The sequence below is a fragment of the Penicillium maclennaniae genome (assembly GCF_028827695.1).
Source record: "Penicillium maclennaniae strain IBT 15551 chromosome Unknown utg000003l:1.0-5670915.0:1.0-5674809.0, whole genome shotgun sequence".
NCBI classification, from domain to species: Eukaryota; Fungi; Ascomycota; class Eurotiomycetes; order Eurotiales; family Aspergillaceae; genus Penicillium; species Penicillium maclennaniae.
In genome coordinates this window covers 1,912,766-1,931,435 of record NW_026623215.1, presented here as the reverse complement: position 1 = coordinate 1,931,435, position 18,670 = coordinate 1,912,766, and the positions used below count along the sequence as shown (strand labels likewise).

At 51.5% G+C, this 18,670-nt stretch overlaps 8 protein-coding genes across 8 annotated transcripts; 5 read left to right on the top strand and 3 right to left on the bottom strand.

Annotated features, from left to right (window-relative positions):
- Positions 1–404: 404 nt before the first annotated feature.
- Positions 405–2,355, bottom strand: N7477_002822 (uncharacterized protein; the record flags this gene model as incomplete). The annotated part of the gene is made up of 3 exons (XM_056964485.1): positions 405–1,374; positions 1,422–2,112; positions 2,175–2,355. The coding sequence occupies 3 exons, from the start codon at positions 2,353–2,355 to the stop codon at positions 405–407; spliced, it is 1,842 nt and encodes a 613-aa protein (XP_056824438.1).
- Positions 2,356–2,520: 165 nt separating this feature from the next.
- Positions 2,521–3,886, top strand: ksrA (3-dehydrosphinganine reductase; the record flags this gene model as incomplete). The annotated part of the gene is made up of 4 exons (XM_056964484.1): positions 2,521–2,541; positions 2,603–2,803; positions 2,856–2,987; positions 3,041–3,886. 4 exons carry the CDS (start codon positions 2,521–2,523, stop codon positions 3,884–3,886), a joined length of 1,200 nt encoding a protein of 399 aa, XP_056824437.1.
- A 434-nt stretch (positions 3,887–4,320) lies between these two features.
- Positions 4,321–5,394, top strand: N7477_002820 (sterol desaturase family protein; the record flags this gene model as incomplete). The annotated part of the gene is made up of 2 exons (XM_056964483.1): positions 4,321–4,800; positions 4,858–5,394. The coding sequence occupies 2 exons, from the start codon at positions 4,321–4,323 to the stop codon at positions 5,392–5,394; spliced, it is 1,017 nt and encodes a 338-aa protein (XP_056824436.1).
- A 709-nt stretch (positions 5,395–6,103) lies between these two features.
- Positions 6,104–7,072, bottom strand: N7477_002819 (60S ribosomal protein eL6; the record flags this gene model as incomplete). Its single annotated transcript, XM_056964482.1, has 3 exons — positions 6,104–6,256; positions 6,325–6,660; positions 6,953–7,072. 3 exons carry the CDS (start codon positions 7,070–7,072, stop codon positions 6,104–6,106), a joined length of 609 nt encoding a protein of 202 aa, XP_056824435.1.
- A 1,013-nt stretch (positions 7,073–8,085) lies between these two features.
- N7477_002818 (FAD/NAD(P)-binding domain-containing protein) lies at positions 8,086–8,775 on the bottom strand (the record flags this gene model as incomplete). Its single annotated transcript, XM_056964481.1, has 1 exon — positions 8,086–8,775. One exon carries the CDS (start codon positions 8,773–8,775, stop codon positions 8,086–8,088), a length of 690 nt encoding a protein of 229 aa, XP_056824434.1.
- Positions 8,776–9,388: 613 nt separating this feature from the next.
- On the top strand, positions 9,389–10,337 carry N7477_002817 (uncharacterized protein; the record flags this gene model as incomplete). The annotated part of the gene is made up of 3 exons (XM_056964480.1): positions 9,389–9,439; positions 9,534–10,093; positions 10,163–10,337. The coding sequence occupies 3 exons, from the start codon at positions 9,389–9,391 to the stop codon at positions 10,335–10,337; spliced, it is 786 nt and encodes a 261-aa protein (XP_056824433.1).
- A 49-nt stretch (positions 10,338–10,386) lies between these two features.
- N7477_002816 (uncharacterized protein) lies at positions 10,387–10,707 on the top strand (the record flags this gene model as incomplete). The annotated part of the gene is made up of 2 exons (XM_056964479.1): positions 10,387–10,518; positions 10,567–10,707. 2 exons carry the CDS (start codon positions 10,387–10,389, stop codon positions 10,705–10,707), a joined length of 273 nt encoding a protein of 90 aa, XP_056824432.1.
- A 550-nt stretch (positions 10,708–11,257) lies between these two features.
- cch1 (calcium channel protein CCH1) lies at positions 11,258–17,749 on the top strand (the record flags this gene model as incomplete). Its single annotated transcript, XM_056964478.1, has 3 exons — positions 11,258–15,854; positions 15,912–16,678; positions 16,733–17,749. 3 exons carry the CDS (start codon positions 11,258–11,260, stop codon positions 17,747–17,749), a joined length of 6,381 nt encoding a protein of 2,126 aa, XP_056824431.1.
- Between the last annotated feature and the right edge of the window lie 921 nt (positions 17,750–18,670).

The following is an 18,670-nucleotide window of genomic DNA, read 5'->3' as shown; positions in this document are numbered from 1 at the left end:
GAGAAGTTCCTTCTGGTCTCGAGGGATATGATGCCGAAGCGAAGTCGGTCTCAGGTTCATGGTCAGGCGAAGCATGATGACCAAGAGGAAACTTTGGATGTTCCAAAGTCACTAGCAAGGAACGTGTTCCAAGTTTAAGAAAGATAGATGGTTGACCTACGAATAAGACTTAGCTCTTAATCGAAGGTCAAGTTGCGGATGATGGAGATTCTGGGTCGGCCTGGATTTGCTGAAGGTGGACCTTTATTTCCCATCAGGTCAAAGAAAGCGTGAAAGCGAGAAAAGGAATTTGAGCCGGAGCATGAATGGTGAAATTGGAGTTATATACACATTGAATGCCAGTATCTGCCAAGGACGTAGACGCCGTGAGAAAAACAAATTCATCTCTAAACCCAATCCCAGCCTTAGAGCTTGACACTTTTGACCAGGTTCTTTTTGATACCCGTAAGCTCACCACCATATCCACCGCGGCTCTCGCCACCCTTATAGATCTGGCGAATACTGCCGAGCTTCTTCTTCTTCTCCTCGAACTTCTTGCGCTTCTTGACACGCGGGTTGCGCGAGTCCTTGTTGCGCTTCTGCATGAGACCCTTGTTCTTCTCGATCTGGTACGTGATAGCACGCTTTCCGTCAGGTCCGACGGTCTCTTGCATGTGGACTTGGCCGCCCTCGGCAGCTGCGGCGGCGTAAGCATCGGCGCGAGCTTTCTTGTCATCCTTGCGAGCCTTGCCCCGTGCGGCGACCATGTCGTAATACTCGTCGTCGTCACTGCCGGACTTGTTGTTATTACGGAGTTCCTTGGCAACTCGGCGGTCTTCATCGTCACTGTCACCGCCGAGCTCTTGACCGATGTCGGGTTGTTGACGACCACGGCGCTCAGCCTCGGCGTTGAGTCGGATCTGTCGGTCTTTGAGACGTTCACGGCGGGGAATATCGGCATCACCACCGGCATCCTTACCGGCGTTGTGACGCTTGCTGGCCTTCTGTGCGAGCTGAGAGGTGTAGAAGCGGAGAGAACGCTTCTGCTTGGCCTTCTCCTCGGCTTCACGGGCAGTCAGGGCGTCCTCGTCACCGAAGTCGGAGTCGTCGTCATGGGCAGGTGTCTTGGTCTTCTTAGTCTTACGCTTCAGGGCAGGCTCGGTGGTCAGGTTGGACAGATCAGCGAAGCCGGCTTCGGTCTCCGCGAGACGCTCGGCGCGGCGGGCTTCGGCCTCGGCTTGCGCTGCCAGAGCTGCCTTCTCTGCCTTGCTCAATTTCTTGGGCATGGTTGCCTTGACCTCATTGGTCTTCTTCTGTTTCTGGGCAATGGACTCGGGTTTGGCAGCAGCCTTGGGTTTCTTAGCAATCTCGACAACCTCCTCAAGCTCGAGATCCCTGGTCTTCTCCCAGAGCTTCCGGAACTTCACGAGAGAAGCCATCACAGGGTGTTGTCGAAGCTCGGCGGGGAAATCGGCGTGCTGGCGTTGGTTCCATCGGAGGATGAAGCAAGAAGCAAAAAGTACAGATTGATAGTACCCAGGTAAGCCGACAAAGCACGCAGCTTCACGACAGCCACAGGGGCAGGTTGAGGCTCGTCGTCATCTTCGTTCGTCGCTGTTGAGGCTTTCGATGCTGCCTTCTGTAGATCCTTGTAGGTGGATTGAAGGTCGGTGAAGTCTTTCGCCAGCGGCTCGAATTCGGGGTATCTCGATTTGAGGATCTTGAGCTTCTCGTCGGTTCCCATGTCCTCGGTGATCTCCAGCTGGGGGAGCACTTCTGTGACTACACCAGCATCGTCTTCGCCCTCCGCCTTGCCGGAGTCCGCCCATTCGGATTCGTCAAATCCGAAGTCAGCCTCGTCCATAGCCTGCAGCTGCTTCTGCTGCAGCCTCTTGGCTTCTTGCTCTTCCTCCAAGGCATCAACTTCGGTCTCGATCTGATCCGCGTTGTACAGATCCTTCTTTGAAGAGCCCCATGCAGCAATGCCATCTTCTTCCTCGTCATCCTCCTCTCCACGACGGCCTTTGGGGACACCCATATCATCTTCATCCTCGTCCTCTTCGACTTCAAAATCGTCCTCGTCCTGGTCCTCGTAGCCTAGAATTTCCTCGTCGGAGGGCTGAAGCATCTCCTCTGCAACGAACAATCAGAAATGCTTCTATATATATACTTTGCATTCGAATCGACAAACATACCTTCTTCAGCAACTCTCCGGCGCCGTTTAGTCTCTGGGCCATCGTCCAGCAGGATCTGGTCGCGGCCGGTCTGGAAGTCATCCTCGGAGTCGTCGAAGCGTTCTTCGACATCAAACTTGGTGCGCGCAGGGGCTTCGGTCTTTTGCGCCGGACGGCCGCCAGCCTTTCTCTTTTTACCCATGTTGAAATATGTGTAGCTGGTTTTCTCCAGGCTGATCAACTGCGACAAAATAATTTTTTGGTCGGCGCTCACCGCCTTGCGGGCGGCAGCAAAACTCAATGTTTGTTCTGTTTGCCGTCTTGATACCGTTCACACTGTTAGATTACTGTGTTGAATGACATCCGTATGGTAAATGTGTTTCAGCTGGTAAGGGTCATCCCTCATCGCTCCTTCTCTTCATCCATATCGTAAAATAGTCGGACGGCAGTCACCCCCCAATTCCTCTCCTCTCTCCTTGTTTGCTTCCTTTCCCTTCTTCTACATGCCTTACAGTATTTCTTCTATCCCTTCTTACATCAATACCACCCCGGCTTGGGGAGTATCTGTATTGGTCTGCACCGTTATCGCCTATACGCTGGCCAAGATGTTCGGATTTGGTCGCAAAAACGAGTTCCCTATCGAGGGCCGAGTGAGAAATCCACTTTCTCTTGAGGTCACTACAGCTAATCCTTTCCCCATAGACTGTCCTCATCACTGGTGGCTCCGATGGCATGGGCCGAGCTGCCGCCATCCAACTTGCCAGAAAAGGCGCTCATGTTGTGGTTGTTGCTCGCACACTTTCGAAGCTCCAGAGTACTGTTGACGAGATGAAGGTTCAAATGACTCCCCTTGGCTTTTTTGATCATTCCGCTTACGCATGTCCCAGGCCAAGTGTAGCAACTCTAAAAAGCAACGCTTCTACTACATCAGTGCTGATCTCACCGATGCCAACGAATGTGAGCGTGTTGTCGGTGAAGTCACTGCCTGGAACGATGGGTCTGCTCCTGACATCGTCTGGTGCTGTGCCGGCTTCTGCCACCCTGGGTTCTTCACTGAAGTGCCCCTCGCAGTCCAAAAGCAGCAGATGGACACCGTCTACTGGACTGCTGCCAACATGGCCCACGCCACTCTTCGTAAATGGTTGGCTCCTGTCGCACCAAGTGAGCAAATGATCAACCCACGCCGACACCTCATCTTCACCTGCTCCACTCTCGCCTTTACTCCCATTGCTGGCTACGGTCCCTACTCGCCTGCCAAGGCTGCCATTCGCTCCTTGTCTGACACTCTCAGTCAGGAGATTGAGATGTACAACGGAGCTTACTCTCAGCGACACCGTAATTCGGCTCCTGCTGCTGATGTCAAGATTCACACAGTCTTTCCCATGGGCATTCTCAGTCCCGGATTTGACAACGAGCAAAAGCTCAAGCCCGAGCTGACCAAGATGCTCGAGGAGGCTGACAAGCCTCAGACACCCGAAGAGGTGGCCCGGATCGCCATAGCTGCTCTCGAGCGCGGCGAATACCTAATCACCACTATGTTCGTCGGCAACATCATGAAGGGTACCGCTCTTGGACCCAGTCCCCGAAACGCCATCATCGGAGACACGTTGCTAAGCTGGCTCAGCAACCTGGTGTTCCTCCAGGTCATTCCAGATCTTCGTAATAAAGCCTTCAATTGGGGAAAGACCAACGGACTCCCATCACCTCCGTGCCCTGGGGAGACCGCTTCCTAAGTTCCACTTGTGTTCTGCGTCTGTATTATACCCTGCGTGTTGCACGTTGCTTGTCACCCCGTGTGGCCTTTACCTTCGTTTAGCCTCTGGGGCTTTTACGCTCGTACTGAACAGTTATAATTAGAAAATGATTTTTCTGAAATAACACCTTGCATTCCCAATCGCATGCCCCCCCACGTCAAGTGAATCTGCATAGTCGGAATGCGGGCGGTGACGTAGTGCTGGATCGGGCCCGGCCTCTCCAATTCTAATTTCTTGCCCGCCGCTGACGATTTGCAGTCTGTTACTCGATCTTTTTTCACTCAGGCATACTTCACTCGAAGATGCGACAGACTGCAAAGCTTTAATTGTTCCACTCTAGTTCGCAGAAGCTCGCAGCTTCCATCCCCAGCTTCCCGTGCCTCCTCTCGAGAACTTGCGACAGACACGACACAATGGACGCGCTGTTCTCAATCCCCTTTCTGTCGCTCTTGTTCGTGCCCGCCATATCGTCCTACAGTACGAGTCTCAACCTACTCTTCTTTTATATGACGTGGACCACCCTGGTACTCTCCCACTCTCCGCTCCGAGTAGAGCTATTCGGCTCGACCGCCGCACGATTACTATTCCACGCGTTCCCCTCCCTCATCTTCTTCCTCTTTGACATCCTCGCCCCATCCACCGCGGTCGCAGTCAAAGCGCTAGGCGAATCCGGTCTACCTGGAGGCAAGAAGCGACACACGCTCCAATTGAAACAGTTCAAAGTCGCAGGATGGACGATCTTCAATCTCTGTCTAAGCGTTGCTGCACAAGCCGCGATTGAGTCCCTCTTAGTCAGTGGACTTGGCGTGCGCAGTGCAATCAAGGTCTCCATGAAGCTCCCAATGCCATGGCAAATGGTCAAGGACATGTTCTTCGGGCTGTTGGTTCGAGAGGTAAGCCGATCGCGTGGGTGATCATTCGACATTGTCATGCTCACAGCCCGGTTTTAGATCCTTACATACGTTGTACACCGCTATGTTTTGCACTCGAAGAATATCCTTGCCAAGTACCATAAGAACTGGTACCACCAGCTTAATGCGCCTTTCCCGCTCACCGCGCATTACGATCACCCGCTCGCATACCTTGTGCATAAATTCCTTCTGACTTACCTGCCGGCTATGCTCTTCCGCTTCCACATGCTCACTTTCTTGCTCTATCTGTCGAGTATCTCGATTGAGGAGACATTTGCATACTCAGGGTACACGATCATGCCGACTAGCTTCTTTTTGGGAGGCATTGCGCGCCGCACCGATATGCATTTGATCGATGGTGGAGTCGGGAACTTTGGACCTTGGGGTCTGTTGGATTGGATATGTGGGACAACTGCTGGTGACAGGGATATTGAGGATGATTTGGCGGGTGAGCTTGAAGAGCATGAGATTGAAGATAAGGTGAGGAAGGCTTTGGAGGCTTCGAAGCGTAAGGTTCGCGAGGGGACACTGCGGAGAAACACACCTGCGCGCACCCGCAGGAACGCACATGCTTGAATGATTGTATGGGACTTATGATTTATGATGAGATCTGTGAATTTTGCAATTTATTTTGATGTATTTAGAACAACTTTTGACTGGGTTTGTTCATGTAAAGTGGCCAATATTGGTGCAGAGTCACCAGTGTAATGCGGAGATATATAATCGAAAACAATACTCCGATTCCGGAACCTATTACGTCGTTACCGCACAATGGAGACGCCTGCGCCTACCTAATCTCTGGACTGATCCAATCTGCATCTTCAATGCTTAATCTACATAGATAGAGTCTAGACGTTAATACGGACGTAGAGAAAATTATAAAAGAAGACCCAATTTTTTTGGAGTGCCGCCTGAACCTTGGAAATGGGAGGTGTATGTCGTACTGAACATGAAAGAAATCCAGCAGGGCTGCTGGAGTGAGGTATTTTTTAATCTTTTTTTGTTTGAAGTCTTTCATCACATCACGGCTGGTCCCCCCTCCTCCTCCGACAAAGAGGAGAAGGGAGTCATGCTGAACCGGCCACGCGTGAAAAAGGGGAGTGTTTTTTGAAAGAGAAACAACAGCCGAGTGTCCGAATTAACCGATCCCATACTGAGTTACATGATTCATAAACCGCTCCTCCGTCACTGCGAAAGGATGCCGACGTGCAATCGAGCCGCCCTCGTTGAAAGATGAGTCCTCCCCAACTATCTACCGAACCCGCGGCCGCCGCAGCGCACTTTTTTACCACTTCATCTCGTGGGGCTTGTCGCCGTTGCGGAGGCTGAAAGTGGTGGCGAGGTAGCTGCTAAGGAACTCCTCCTTCTTGACGGTGGCCAGAATGGACTGGTCGATGGTCTTCTGGTCGGTGGCACGGGCGCTGGCAACCTGCTTCTTCTATAGAACAAATTTATGTTAGTATTGCTGGCTTCAGAGAACTTATTTTGAGTGGACTGAAAACGCACCTGGGGCTTCTCGCCCTGCTTGAAGAAAGCCTCCTCGGACTTCTTCTCGGCCTTCTTGTCCTTGGTGAAGTAGTCGGCAGCGGAGATCTTCTCCAGAGTCTTGGAGTCGACACCGGAGATGTCAATGCGCTTGGAGGTGGCGATCACGTAGCGGGAGTTGACGCGGCGGATGGGGACACCGTTGACCTTGAAGGGGCCGGTGACGAGGAGAACACCCTGGTCGAGGTGCTTGAGGAGAACGACGCGCTTGCCACGGAAACGACCAGCGAGGAGGATCAGGACGGTACCGGGCTGGAGGCTCTCGCGGAGCTTAGTGGGACGCAGAGTCTTGCGAACCTATACGCACAAATGAATGTTAGCAACTCCATTCTTCAACAGGTTGAGACATTGCGGTTTGCAGGATCGAAGGCATGGTTGGTTCGCTCGGATGCTAGCGATGATTGTTGCGAGGCCACAAAGGCTCATCTCAAATTTCGGCAATTGTCACTGGTCATGTTGAATTGAATGTCGTGCATCGTGCAGACTCGACTCAAACAGACTCGGCGCCAATTGTTGCACACATCCAAGCGTATAACGCATACCCATTTCCTCTGCCAACCCCAAGTCTATTGTCGTGGTGTATGCTAACCTTCTTGGGCTGCGACTCGTCGTCCACGGGGTACCACTTCATGGCCTTCTGGGCCGGGTGCGGCACAGTCCGCTGGCCCTTTCCAAACTGCTTCGTCTGGCCAACAGTAGCGTCCGACATGGTGGCTGCGACGAAGTTGGTGTAGGTGGTTGTCGGGTTGGTGGTTGGGTGTTGAGGTTGATGTGCGGACTTGCGAGTGGAGTACAGTTAGAGAGTTTGTGGGAAGAACAAGCCCTACCTCACGTGATACGGGTTAGCCGAACCGATCTGAGTCAGCCACGGGGCACACTTCGTGCCTGGGTGCCTGATTATTGTTCCGGGTGGGTCTAGATTGCCCTAACAACTGAGCTTTGTGGACCGTCATTACCGATAAGGAAAGTTGTAGACGCTTTCATTGCCTTTTTGGAAGCGATGCAATTGAAAAGTTTGTTCTTCTCTACTTCAGAACTTCGCCGAAACATGCTAGCTCTGGCTTAAGAAAATCTAATACTTGATGGGATAACATACGAGTGTTATCTCTCTCTTCTCTTGCCGTAGTACTACTCTGAACAAAATGCAGTCCCCATTACGTCAGTCTCATGTTGATGAGTGGTTTCCTCTACTCGTTAGGTATCCCTAAGTCAGAATAATCTGGTAGCTTCCAATTAACGTCTCTCTCCTTCGCAAACATTGACATCAACTTAGGAATCCGGAGAAAAACATATCATCCCAAGGAAGAAGCGTAGATTGGCGATTCCCCACCAGGTCTTCGGCATTCCCAGTCTCAGCAACGCAGGATTCACATTCTGCACTTCATGTATGAAAGGCCGGAGGACCCTGTCGTAGTTTTTAAAGGCCTGAGAGAGATCCTCTGTGTTTCGATTGATCTCGCAAGCCAAAACATAGGCACCAACGAGACTCGCAGTGGTGCCCATACCGCTGAATGGCGACGGGCAGTGGGCAGCATCTCCTAGAAGAACGACTCGGCCTTTGTGCCATGTCTCCGTTTGCACTTGGACAACCTCTTGACAGTATCATTTGTCTGTCGTCTTCATGCCTTCCAAGAACCGATCAGTTTCCCACCCAGCGCCGCGGAATTTCTGAGTCCAAAATCATTTTGTTGTTTCATCGAAGCCCTGTGAATACTCGAGAATTCAAAAAGCATCGTCTCTGAGATAAAAATAGACTTGTGTTTCTGTTGGACTGTGGCTTCGGCGCCTGATCATTCGGCCTCCGGGGCTCAGGTATGCTCTGCGAATATTGTTGTCGCTGGCAATGCGCGAAATGAACCAGTAGGCAATATGGATCCCCAATCGTCGATAAGGATCTGGAGAAGAAGGAGGCAAAATGGCTTTGCGAATGCGCGAACCCTGGCCGTCTGCTCCAGCGAGGAGATCAAATGTTTCGCTGGGGCCATTGGAGAAGTAGACAGTCACCTTCTGCTCGAAATGATCAACCGATCTTCCAAACAAGTACTTCACATTATCATTTGTCGCGTTGTAGAGAATGCGCACTAGATCGCCACGCATGATCTCAAACATAGACGTGAGAGATTGAGCACCTCTCCCAGTCTTGTTGGCCATGACGGTTGCTCTGATGTTACCTTCCGAGTCGACGAGGGCTACACCATCTTCATCGACAAGCTTACTGCGGATCGTTTCGAGTAAATCCATGCGTTTCGCTGCTTCATTTCCCCGGCCACGAAGATCAAATTGGGCACCTGTGGCCCGGAGGGCAGGGAAGATTTCGATGACGGTGACTTGATGACCACTACGCGCTAGCCAGTAAGCAAGTGCGGGCCCTGCGCAACCGCCGCCGCAGATGAGGATTCGTAGAGGTGCCATGAGGAAGAGAAGGTTGAGAAAGAGGAACTCCTAGAATAATTGTACATCTATGGAAGATGTGACGTCCTTTATATCCTTTCCCACTTGAAGTACTAGCTGTCGGAAGGCTGTCGGTGTTTGCGGTCTTTTACGGGATATTCGCAGATCACCGACTTCTGTGTTGGGAGCTGCTGGAGAGTCGGGAATGTTTTCAAATGAAAATTTAGATGCGCTTTCATTGTGCGTCTTAATCGAGGTAGATTTAAATGAAAGCGATTGATCGAACACGTCGCCACTCTGGGTCCGTAGCATTTGGGAACCTCTTGGCGGAGCGATTTAGGGATGGCTTTCTGAGGGTTTTTCGGTGACGAGTGCCAAACAGTCACATGACGGCGATTGACGAATTGGTGCCTTGAACATAAGGCCAAGACCTAAGGCCGGGCACAAGAGCACTCGGTGCAAGTCAGCTGCTCAGCACAAACAACCAGGAACTGACGTATCCCGAAGCTACACTACACAGTCTTGCCCACTACCTTCATCTCCAACACTTGCCATTTATCAGGCAAGGCTCCATTGACATCTACCTGAAAAATTTCTGAGACTCATTGACTCCTCACAATTGCACGACTCCACCATGTCGATAGCTCCCATCATCACCTTCAAAGCAGGTATCTGCGACTTCGATGTAAGTGCCGCACTCGATCTACGTATTCATTTTCCTTTCCTCTCAGTCTCAAGAAATGATCATACCTCGAGTTGGACTCACAGCCTGAATCTAGGACTCTACGAACCCTCCCTCCGTGAAGCCCAAGCCGACTCCCGGCTACGTTTACCTTTACTCCGAAGATGAGCTCGTGCACTTTTGCTGGCGCCCTCGCAGCGCATCTCTCGATGAGCCGGAGCTGGATCTGGTCATGATTCCGTCTGATGGAAGCTTCACCCCATACAAGCCCGCAGGCAAGGACGCTACAAATGGTCGTATCTTCGTATTGAAGTTCTCGTCGAGCTCTCAGCGCTATCTGTTCTGGATGCAATCCAAATCCCAGCACGAAAATGGTGACCTGAGTTGGTTTAGCCCACGAGATTTGAAGCTGGGAGAGATTGTCGATGTTCTGTTGCAGGGTGAGGACGTGGACGTGGAACACGAGATCGCTAACCTCCCCGGCCGACCATCCGGCGGCGACGATGACGAGACCATGGAGGATGTGGAGGGCACCGACCATGATCCCAACCACAGGCACGGAAGCACCAGTGGCGGAGCTGGCCCGGACGCAACTGGGGGCGATGTTCGCGAGGAGGGCCAGGAATCGCGAGAGGGTGGAGCTGATGGTGGAAGAGCGTAGGTACATAACCCTATCGATCTTGCTCCGAGCCACGTAATTCTAATGCTTTACCTTTCTCAATCTAGAGCTGCCCCAGGAGATCCATCGTCGGTAGTCCAGGACTTCTTAAAGTCTCTGGGTGGCGGTCAGAGCCAGTCCCAGTCCCAGGACCCTGAACGACCATCTACGACCCTTCAGGACCTTCTTCCTCCCCCAACTACGCTGCCATACATCGAATCCCTGAGACGAGACCACTGCTGATCACCTGTTGAACTTCTTACCGCCAGCTCTGCTCCTGCTGGCCCAGGCAATGCGGAGGCGGCGGAAGCCGACACGGACCCCGAATTGGCCCAAGCGGCTCTCCTGTCACTCGATCTGGCCCAGAAAAAAGATATTCTACGCAGAGTGCTCCGATCCCCCCAGTTTATGCAAAGTCTGGCTAGTCTGACCGTTGCGCTCCGGGGATGGTGGACTACCTAGCATCAGCGAGGCCCTGCAGATTCCCGTGGCCAATGGAGGGTTCATGCGACGAGGAGGTGTACCCCTAGGTGGAGGCGACGCAGTGGAAGCGTTTCTAGAGGGCGTTCGGCAACATGTCAAGGAGGACTCGGGTGCGATGGAGACAGATTAGTATTGAGACGATGTGACCTATATTTGGTAACCCAAGCCCCACCAGGCACCACTGTTTTTGCAAGGCTTCGTCAGCGTCTACGAGTGTGTGAACACCCTGTAGGATCATAATTAATTTCCCAAAGAATTAAGCGACGTCCACTAAGAGACCTCAGCGTTATGTAGAACGAACTAAAGAAACTAGAGAACAGCATTAGCCACAGTCGATCAGCCTGAACTCCATTCAAAACACGAAACATCCGCTGGATCGCGAAGTGTGGGCCAATCACCACATGCCGGTAACTTGCGACCGGCGCTTTTTTGGTTCTGGTTTTGGCCTAAACATCCTTCAGCTCTGCAACTTGGCCTTGCGCCTAGACGTCTAGACCCTGACATGTGCCCGCCTTGATCCGTCATATCGATTCTTCTGACCTACGCTCTCCGCCCACCTCATATTTACTATCTCCTGAAGATTGATCTCCCGCCCACCTGTCGCGGCACCCTGGTTATTCGACCTCCCCGTACACAGCCTGCGATGTATGCGATTCGATAATAATTAATACAGCCTGACGATGGCGCCGAATAACCACAACCGTGGCCACGATGATAGCCCTTCAAGTACACATATACCCCTCCAGGATCTCTCCAGACCCGATGATTCCCCCGCAGACGAACGCGGTCGAGGTCGCGCCAACAGCGCCGCGAGTGGGATTTTCTCACGCCAGTCGATGATGAGGAGAGGGTCGCGAACCCAATACCAGAGCGTCGCAGAGGATTCGCCGGTCGATTCACGTTCTGTGAGCAGAAACCCTTTTCAAGCGCGTGTCGAGGAGGAACAGGCTCCTGAGGACTTGGGAGCCCTGGCGCAAGCGATGTCTTTTGGCATTAGCTTTAATGAGCCGCGTTCAACAAGCTCAGGGGGCCCTTCGGCCATGAATGGCTTTGACGATGCTGCCTCCGATCTCGATAATGTGCCCTTGGACGGGTACCACTCTCACGACCATACTTACGCCCCTCAACATGACGCCGAAGATGACACTGCACGCTTGACCGACCCTCGGTTCCTTCAACCGATCAGTGGTGTGGATAATGCGGGGGAGCGACGAGGTAGTGAAGGTGGTGCCTCTTCTAGGCTCGGTGATGACCTGCCCCATGTCGAGGAAGGTCGTTCACGAAGCATTGGCAGCAGTGCCCGGTCCCGGTCTCTGTCACCTTCAGCGTCCAGCGGGCCTTTACAAAGGGCTAGTTCGATGGTGAAATCCATGTCGCAACGTGTGGTTAATCTGAGTAACGAGCCCGAAGTTGTCCAACAGTCGATTGATCGAGAGGAGCATCACAAAAGCGCACGCCTGGATGGGCCTCCGGAACTACCAGCAATGTCAGATTACGCACATGATCCTACTTCCCAGTTACCACCGAGAGAGAAGCGGGCGTCCAAGAACATGTGGAAGTATAGAAACAATCCGTTCCGAGGCAGGTCCCTTGGAATTCTCGGACCGAATCATCCGCTTCGCCTTTGGTTGTGTGACATTCTCGTTCATTCTTTCACAGAGCCTTTCATTTTGGCTATCATTATCGTTCAGACGATCCTGCTGATCGTAGAATCTGCAAAATCTGTCTTTGACCGACCATTGGCTGTCTTATGGGGCTCGAACCCCATGGATTGGGTCTTCTTGATCATTTTCGTTATATATACCCTTGAGATCGTGGCGAAAATCTTGGTGTCTGGGTTCATCTTTAACGCGGAGGAATACAGTACAATCAATCGCTCTCTGGGAATCAGGAAAGCGATAGCCGAAAAGGGAAAGAATCTCATCACTCCGCATCGACAGACGACCAAGAAGGTTTCATTTCTGCCGCAGGAACCACAAGCGTCGATCATACGGACTTTCACTGGAATGAACGCGCTGGATGCTGAACCTATTGATGATCCGCTTCAGAAACGCCGCGTGAGGCTTGCTCACCGAGCGTTTCTTCGACACTCATTCAATCGTCTGGACTTTGTGGCCATTACTGCTTTCTGGATATCTTTCATTCTCTCCTTGAGGGGTCTCGAGGTGGCGCAGCAGCTGTACATCTTTCGCATGCTGAGCTGTCTGCGAATCTTGCGCCTCCTTGCCCTGACGAATGGTACATCTGTCATTCTTCGAAGTTTGAAACGAGCCGCGCCGCTTTTGGTCCACGTTGGATTCCTTATCGGTTTCTTCTGGCTCCTTTTCGCCATTGTGGGTATTCAAAGCTTCAAGTCTAGCTTGCGCAGAACCTGTGTTTGGGTCGATCCCCTGGGCCAGAGCAACTTCACTTCGAATGACGCTTATGGCACGCTTCAATTTTGCGGAGGCTACTTGGATAACGTCACCGGCCAGGAAATGCCTTGGCTCGACGCAACGGGTAGCCCATCAGCAACGAGTACTGGCGCGAAAGGGTACCTCTGTCCCCAAGGATCATTATGCGTGGAAGGCGAAAACCCCTATAATGGAACGTTAAGCTTCGATAATATTGTACAGTCGCTGGAGGCCGTGTTTGTTATCATGAGCTCAAACACCTTCACCGATTTGCTGTACTATACGACCGACAGTGACTATCTTGCAGCAGCCCTCTTCTTTGCCTTCGGTCTAGTCATATTGAGCTTGTGGCTGGTGAACTTGCTGGTTGCAGTTATCACCCATTCATTCCAGGTCATTCGAGAAGAGAGCAAACGCAGTGCTTTCGCTGTCCAGAAACTTGATCAAGTTGAAGAGGACGACCTTGCTGCACGCAAGGTCAGCGGGCTGAAGAAACTTTACGCCAACACGGACTGGTTTTGGATCTGCATTATCGTTTGCGATCTTGTCATTCAGGCCATGAGAAGCTCAACTATGTCGGCAGATCGTGATGATTTCATCAACAATTCCGAGACTGTCGTTACGCTTGTTTTACTCGCTGAAATCATTTTGCGATTTGCATCGGACTGGCGTGTATTTCATCGAAAGCGCCGCAACTGGTTCGACTTGTTCCTTGTGGTTGTAACCTGCGTTATACAGATACCCTCCATCAGGAACTCGGGCCGCCCTTACAGCGTCATGACTCTCTTCCAAATTCTACGAGTCTACCGTGTTGTTCTGGCTTTCTCCGTGACCAGAAAGCTCATCATGGTTGTCTTCAGCAACGTCATTGGTCTTCTCAACCTCATCTTCTTCCTCTTCTTGATGACGTTCCTGGTATCTATTTTTGCGACCCAACTTTTCCGAAGTCAAATTCCTTCCACAGACCCGGATGGAAATTCTATCACAGTCACATTTGCCGATATCTACAATTCCTTCCTCGGAATGTATCAAATCCTGTCTAGCGAGAACTGGACGACCATTCTTTACAACGTCACCGCATACACTGTCCCATTCAAGACTTCATGGATATCTGCGGCATTCATAATTCTGTGGTTCATTGTGGCTAATTTCATCATTCTCAATATGTTTATTGCTGTCATTCAAGAGAGTTTCGATGTGTCAGAAGACGAGAAACGACTCCAGCAAGTGCGAGCATTCCTCGAACAGCGCCACGTCGGCGGCGCCGCCCAGCAGGGAAACCTTGCACTCTCAAAAATTCTCCGCCTAGGTCGAGATTCAGATCGTTATAAGGACCCACTTGACCATGGGCCTGCTGCACTTGAAATGCTCCTGAAAGATGCCGTCGTCCGAGAGTTCCTCGACGAAGAGGAAAAGGGAGAACGGGAACAAGAACAGGATGCTCGACGACAAAATGCAATGCCTGAAGGAGCGGCTCAAGACACTGTCCAGCCTGGTGCGCTTTCACGGCTATGGACAAAGGCAACTTCCCTCGTCATGGGTCGCGAACCGAATCCATTCTACTCGAAGCTTCAATTCTCCGCTCGTTACGAGGAGCTCGACCCTAGAACCATGGCTAGAGAGGTCGTGTCTGCAGCAGAGGCGCGAAAGCGGGCACAGCGAGAGTACCTCGTCAAACATCCCAACTATAATAAGTCGCTGTTCATTTTCGCGCCGCAGGATCCAGTCCGACATTTCTGCCAACGGATCGTCGGTCCGGGCCGAGGTAATAATCGAGTCGAGGGCGTGGATCCATACAAACCAGTGTGGTATACATTCTCAGCTTTCATTTACGCGGCTATCGTGGCAATGGTGCTTCTTGCCTGTTTCACAACGCCCTTGTACCAGCGAAACAATTTCCGCACTGATCGCGATTGGTTCACCTACACCGATCTAGGCTTTGCCGTTATCTTCACTGTTGAGGCGGCCATCAAAACAATCGCTGATGGATTCTTCTGGACACCGAATGCATACTTCCGAAGCTCTTGGGGCTTCATTGACGGAATTGTGTTGGTCACTCTTTGGATCAACGTTGGAAGCTCTCTGAAGAAGGATTGGGGTGTTTCCAGAGCTATTGGAGCTTTTAAAGCTCTGAGAGCTCTGCGACTGCTGAATGTCAGCGACAGCGCAAAAGACACATTCCACTCCGTGATCATCGTTGGTGGGTGGAAGGTTGTTGCTGCTGCGGCCGTCTCCATGAGTTTCTTGATTCCCTTTGCCATCTATGGCGTCAACTTGTTCAATGGCCAGATGCTCAGCTGTAATGATGGCAATTTTTCCGGAAACCTGACTGCGTGCGTCAATGAATATGCCAGCTCACCTTTCAACTGGGATGTACTTGCCCCACGAGTCGTGGCTAACCCATGGTACAACTTCGACGACTTCGGCAACTCCCTTTTCATTCTTTTCCAAATTGTGTCTCAAGAAGGATGGATTGATGTCCAAGAGACATCGATGAACATCATCGCGCCAGGCATTCAACCCGGAAACAATGTCGCTCCGGAAAACGGCCTGTTCTTTGTTGTCTTCAACCTGCTCGGTGCAGTTTTCGTCTTGACACTATTTGTATCTGTATTCATGCGTAATTATACGGAACAAACTGGTGTGGCATTCTTGACAGCTGAACAACGATCGTGGTTGGAACTGCGGAAATTGCTTCGACAGATCTCTCCCTCAAAACGGTCTTTCAACGAGAAGACGACGAAGTGGCGACAGTGGTGCTATCGGATCGCAGTGAAGAAGCACGGCCGATGGGCACGGTTTGTCACTGGAATACTTGTGGTGCATCTGCTCCTTTTGGTGCTAGAATTCTATCCTGAGCCGGATCTATGGGAGACGATTCGATGTAAGTCGCTGGTGAACTTCATGACCCTGTTTGGCCAATCTTACTAACCCAGCTTAGCTATTCTATTCTTTCTATTCATGTTTGTCTACATTGCGAACGTGCTAATTCGAGTGATCGGCCTCGGATGGCATCGATTCAGTAGGAGCTCTTGGGATCTGTACTCTCTCCTTGCCGTTCCTGGTGCATTTGCCACGACTATCCTAGACCTTGGACTCCATAAATCACAGGCCGTTCTTGAGTTGAACAAGCTCTTCCTCGTTGCAATTGCACTTCTACTGATCCCCCGAAACAATCAACTGGACCAGCTCTTCAAAACGGCCGCAGCTAGTCTGCCAGTCATTGGAAATCTACTCGCCACCTGGTTCGTGCTGTTCCTCGTGTTTGGTATTGCGATGAACCAAACTTTTGGCCTCACCAAATTCGGCTCGCAGGAAAATCACAACATGAATTTTCGAGATGTGCCCAAATCTCTCATATTGCTCTTCCGATGCAGTTCTGGTGAGGGATGGAATCAAATCATGGAGGACTATGCGACGATGGTGCCGCCTCTTTGCACGTACGATTCCGACTTCTTTGACGACGACTGCGGTAGTGCTGGCTGGGCTCGCTCCCTGTTCATCGCTTGGAACATTATCAGCATGTACATTTTCGTGTCGCTGTTCGTTTCGCTCATTTTCGAGAGCTTCTCCTACGTTTACCAACGAAGTAGCGGCTTGTACGCCCTTAGTCGTGAGGAGATTCGCCGCTTCAAGCAGGCTTGGGCTACCTATGACCCCAATGGATCCGGCTTCATCACAAAGGAGGCATTCCCACGGTTACTCGGGGTAAGTCATCGTGGGGTTGGTTTTTTCTTTTCAGCTAAATAACTTGGACCATAGGAACTTTCTGGTGTGTTCGCGATGCGCGTTTACGAAGGAGAATTCACAGTCGGCGCCATCTTAGAACAATGTCGGGCTAACTCTCGAGACTCAATGAGTTCGTCTGTGTACACATCACATACCTCATTGCCCCTTCGGTCGCGAGATTCAATGGCCTCGTTGCAGCAAGGCCCTGTTGACCTCGCCGAAGGTATTGATATCAAAGAGCTCTCTCGCATCATCAACCGCATCCCAGTCAAAACCATACAGAAGCGGCGCCAGAGACTGAACACCTTCTACGAGGAGGTTCTCGTGTCTGCAGACCCTGAGCGCGGCATCTCCTTCCATCAATGCCTGATGATTATTGCCCATTACAATGTCATCAGTGACAGCAAGAGTTTACGGCTGGAGGAATTCCTCCGTCGCCGTGCGCGACTCCAGCGTGTGCAGGAAGCCGTCCGGCGCAATACGGTCATTGGCTTCTTCGACACTTTATACTGGTCTCGTCAATTCCGTCGCGCGGTCGACAGCAAGAAGTCTAGCCGAATGACCGCCGTACCGCAATTAATGGTGCCGGAAATCTTTGTTGACGATCCTGGAGACTCCGACGAGGGCGAGCAGCCCACTGGCACGATGACACCGCAGACACAACCCGAGCCAGATGGACCGTTCACGCCTATGCTCTCGCCATCATCCACCTCTCGCCGACGGGCCGAGTCCAGCCCAGCTGCGCGCCATGCCGACTTGCCTCGAATCGATACCACTATGGTCGGCCGGGGGTCGGGTACAAGCACCCCAACGGAATGGTCCAGTATTAGCCCCTCACGTACCCCGCGCCACATGTACGGCGAGCGCGTCTCCTTCGATACCAGCAACGGCAACCGTGACCAATCACCCGCGGGGACCGACCATTCACGACAGAATAGCGTGATGAGCGTACAAGACGTGATGACCTCTCTAGACAACTCCGCGTGGGGTGAGAGTATCCGACGCAGTTTCACGCAGCGACGATCGGGTGACCGATCCTCCGAATCATGAAGAAGAATGAAGTCTGAACGAGATGCGAACACGGATCTTTGATAGATAAGTGGGTGTTGTTCCTTTTTTTTTTTTGGTGTCTCTTGCCTACATCACATGCTCACCGTTGCATCCTCGCATGACTTCCAGATCTCGAGGTCGTTTTTTACCCATTTCCCTTCTGTTTAGTTTCATGCTGTACACTACCCTTTAGCCCGGGAGCATTTTGCATAGCAGCGGCGTGGGATTCTGCCATTTCAGTGCTTCATTTTCCTTTTCTTCCTTGATCATTTCGTCAATAGAATGTGGCGTATACATGGACTAGATGGACTATCGATTGAAACGTTTTATGACTCCACCGGGGAGGCTGAATCAAGTGGGTCCGAACTATTGACGAACTACCGCAGTCGGAAGCTAGCACGTAATGAGCTCATAGCAACCTCATGATCTAGGTTGATCTAGGTTGATCTCAGTATCTAGGGGCTAAGAATGAAGTTCATATTTCCGGGAAAACGAACATCAGAAAGCCATGTGAGCCGTGAGTTGCCCGCGTCTGGGGGGGGGAGATTTGCCGGATGCGGTAGTTAATCCAGGAACAATTGTATTATCCGCATGCGTTACAAGTACTGAGACAATCCTCCCTGCAGCCTCGGTCCTTGCAGTGGCCTTAATTATTCTTTAAGTACTTCTGTCTAGCCCATTCTCGTCCTTTCTCGTTCTCTACTTTTTCCAAAGATTATGGATTGTCCTCACTAAATCCTACTCACATTCCAAAACACAATTCACCAAAATCACCACAACCACCCCACCCAAACAATGTATCACCAATTCTCCTCCAGTTTCTTCCCTTCTCGAAATATTAATCTACCAAGCGACAATTCAAGTCCAAGCTCTCGAACAATCTCACCACCTTCCTCTCCAACATCCTCCAAACGATCCCCC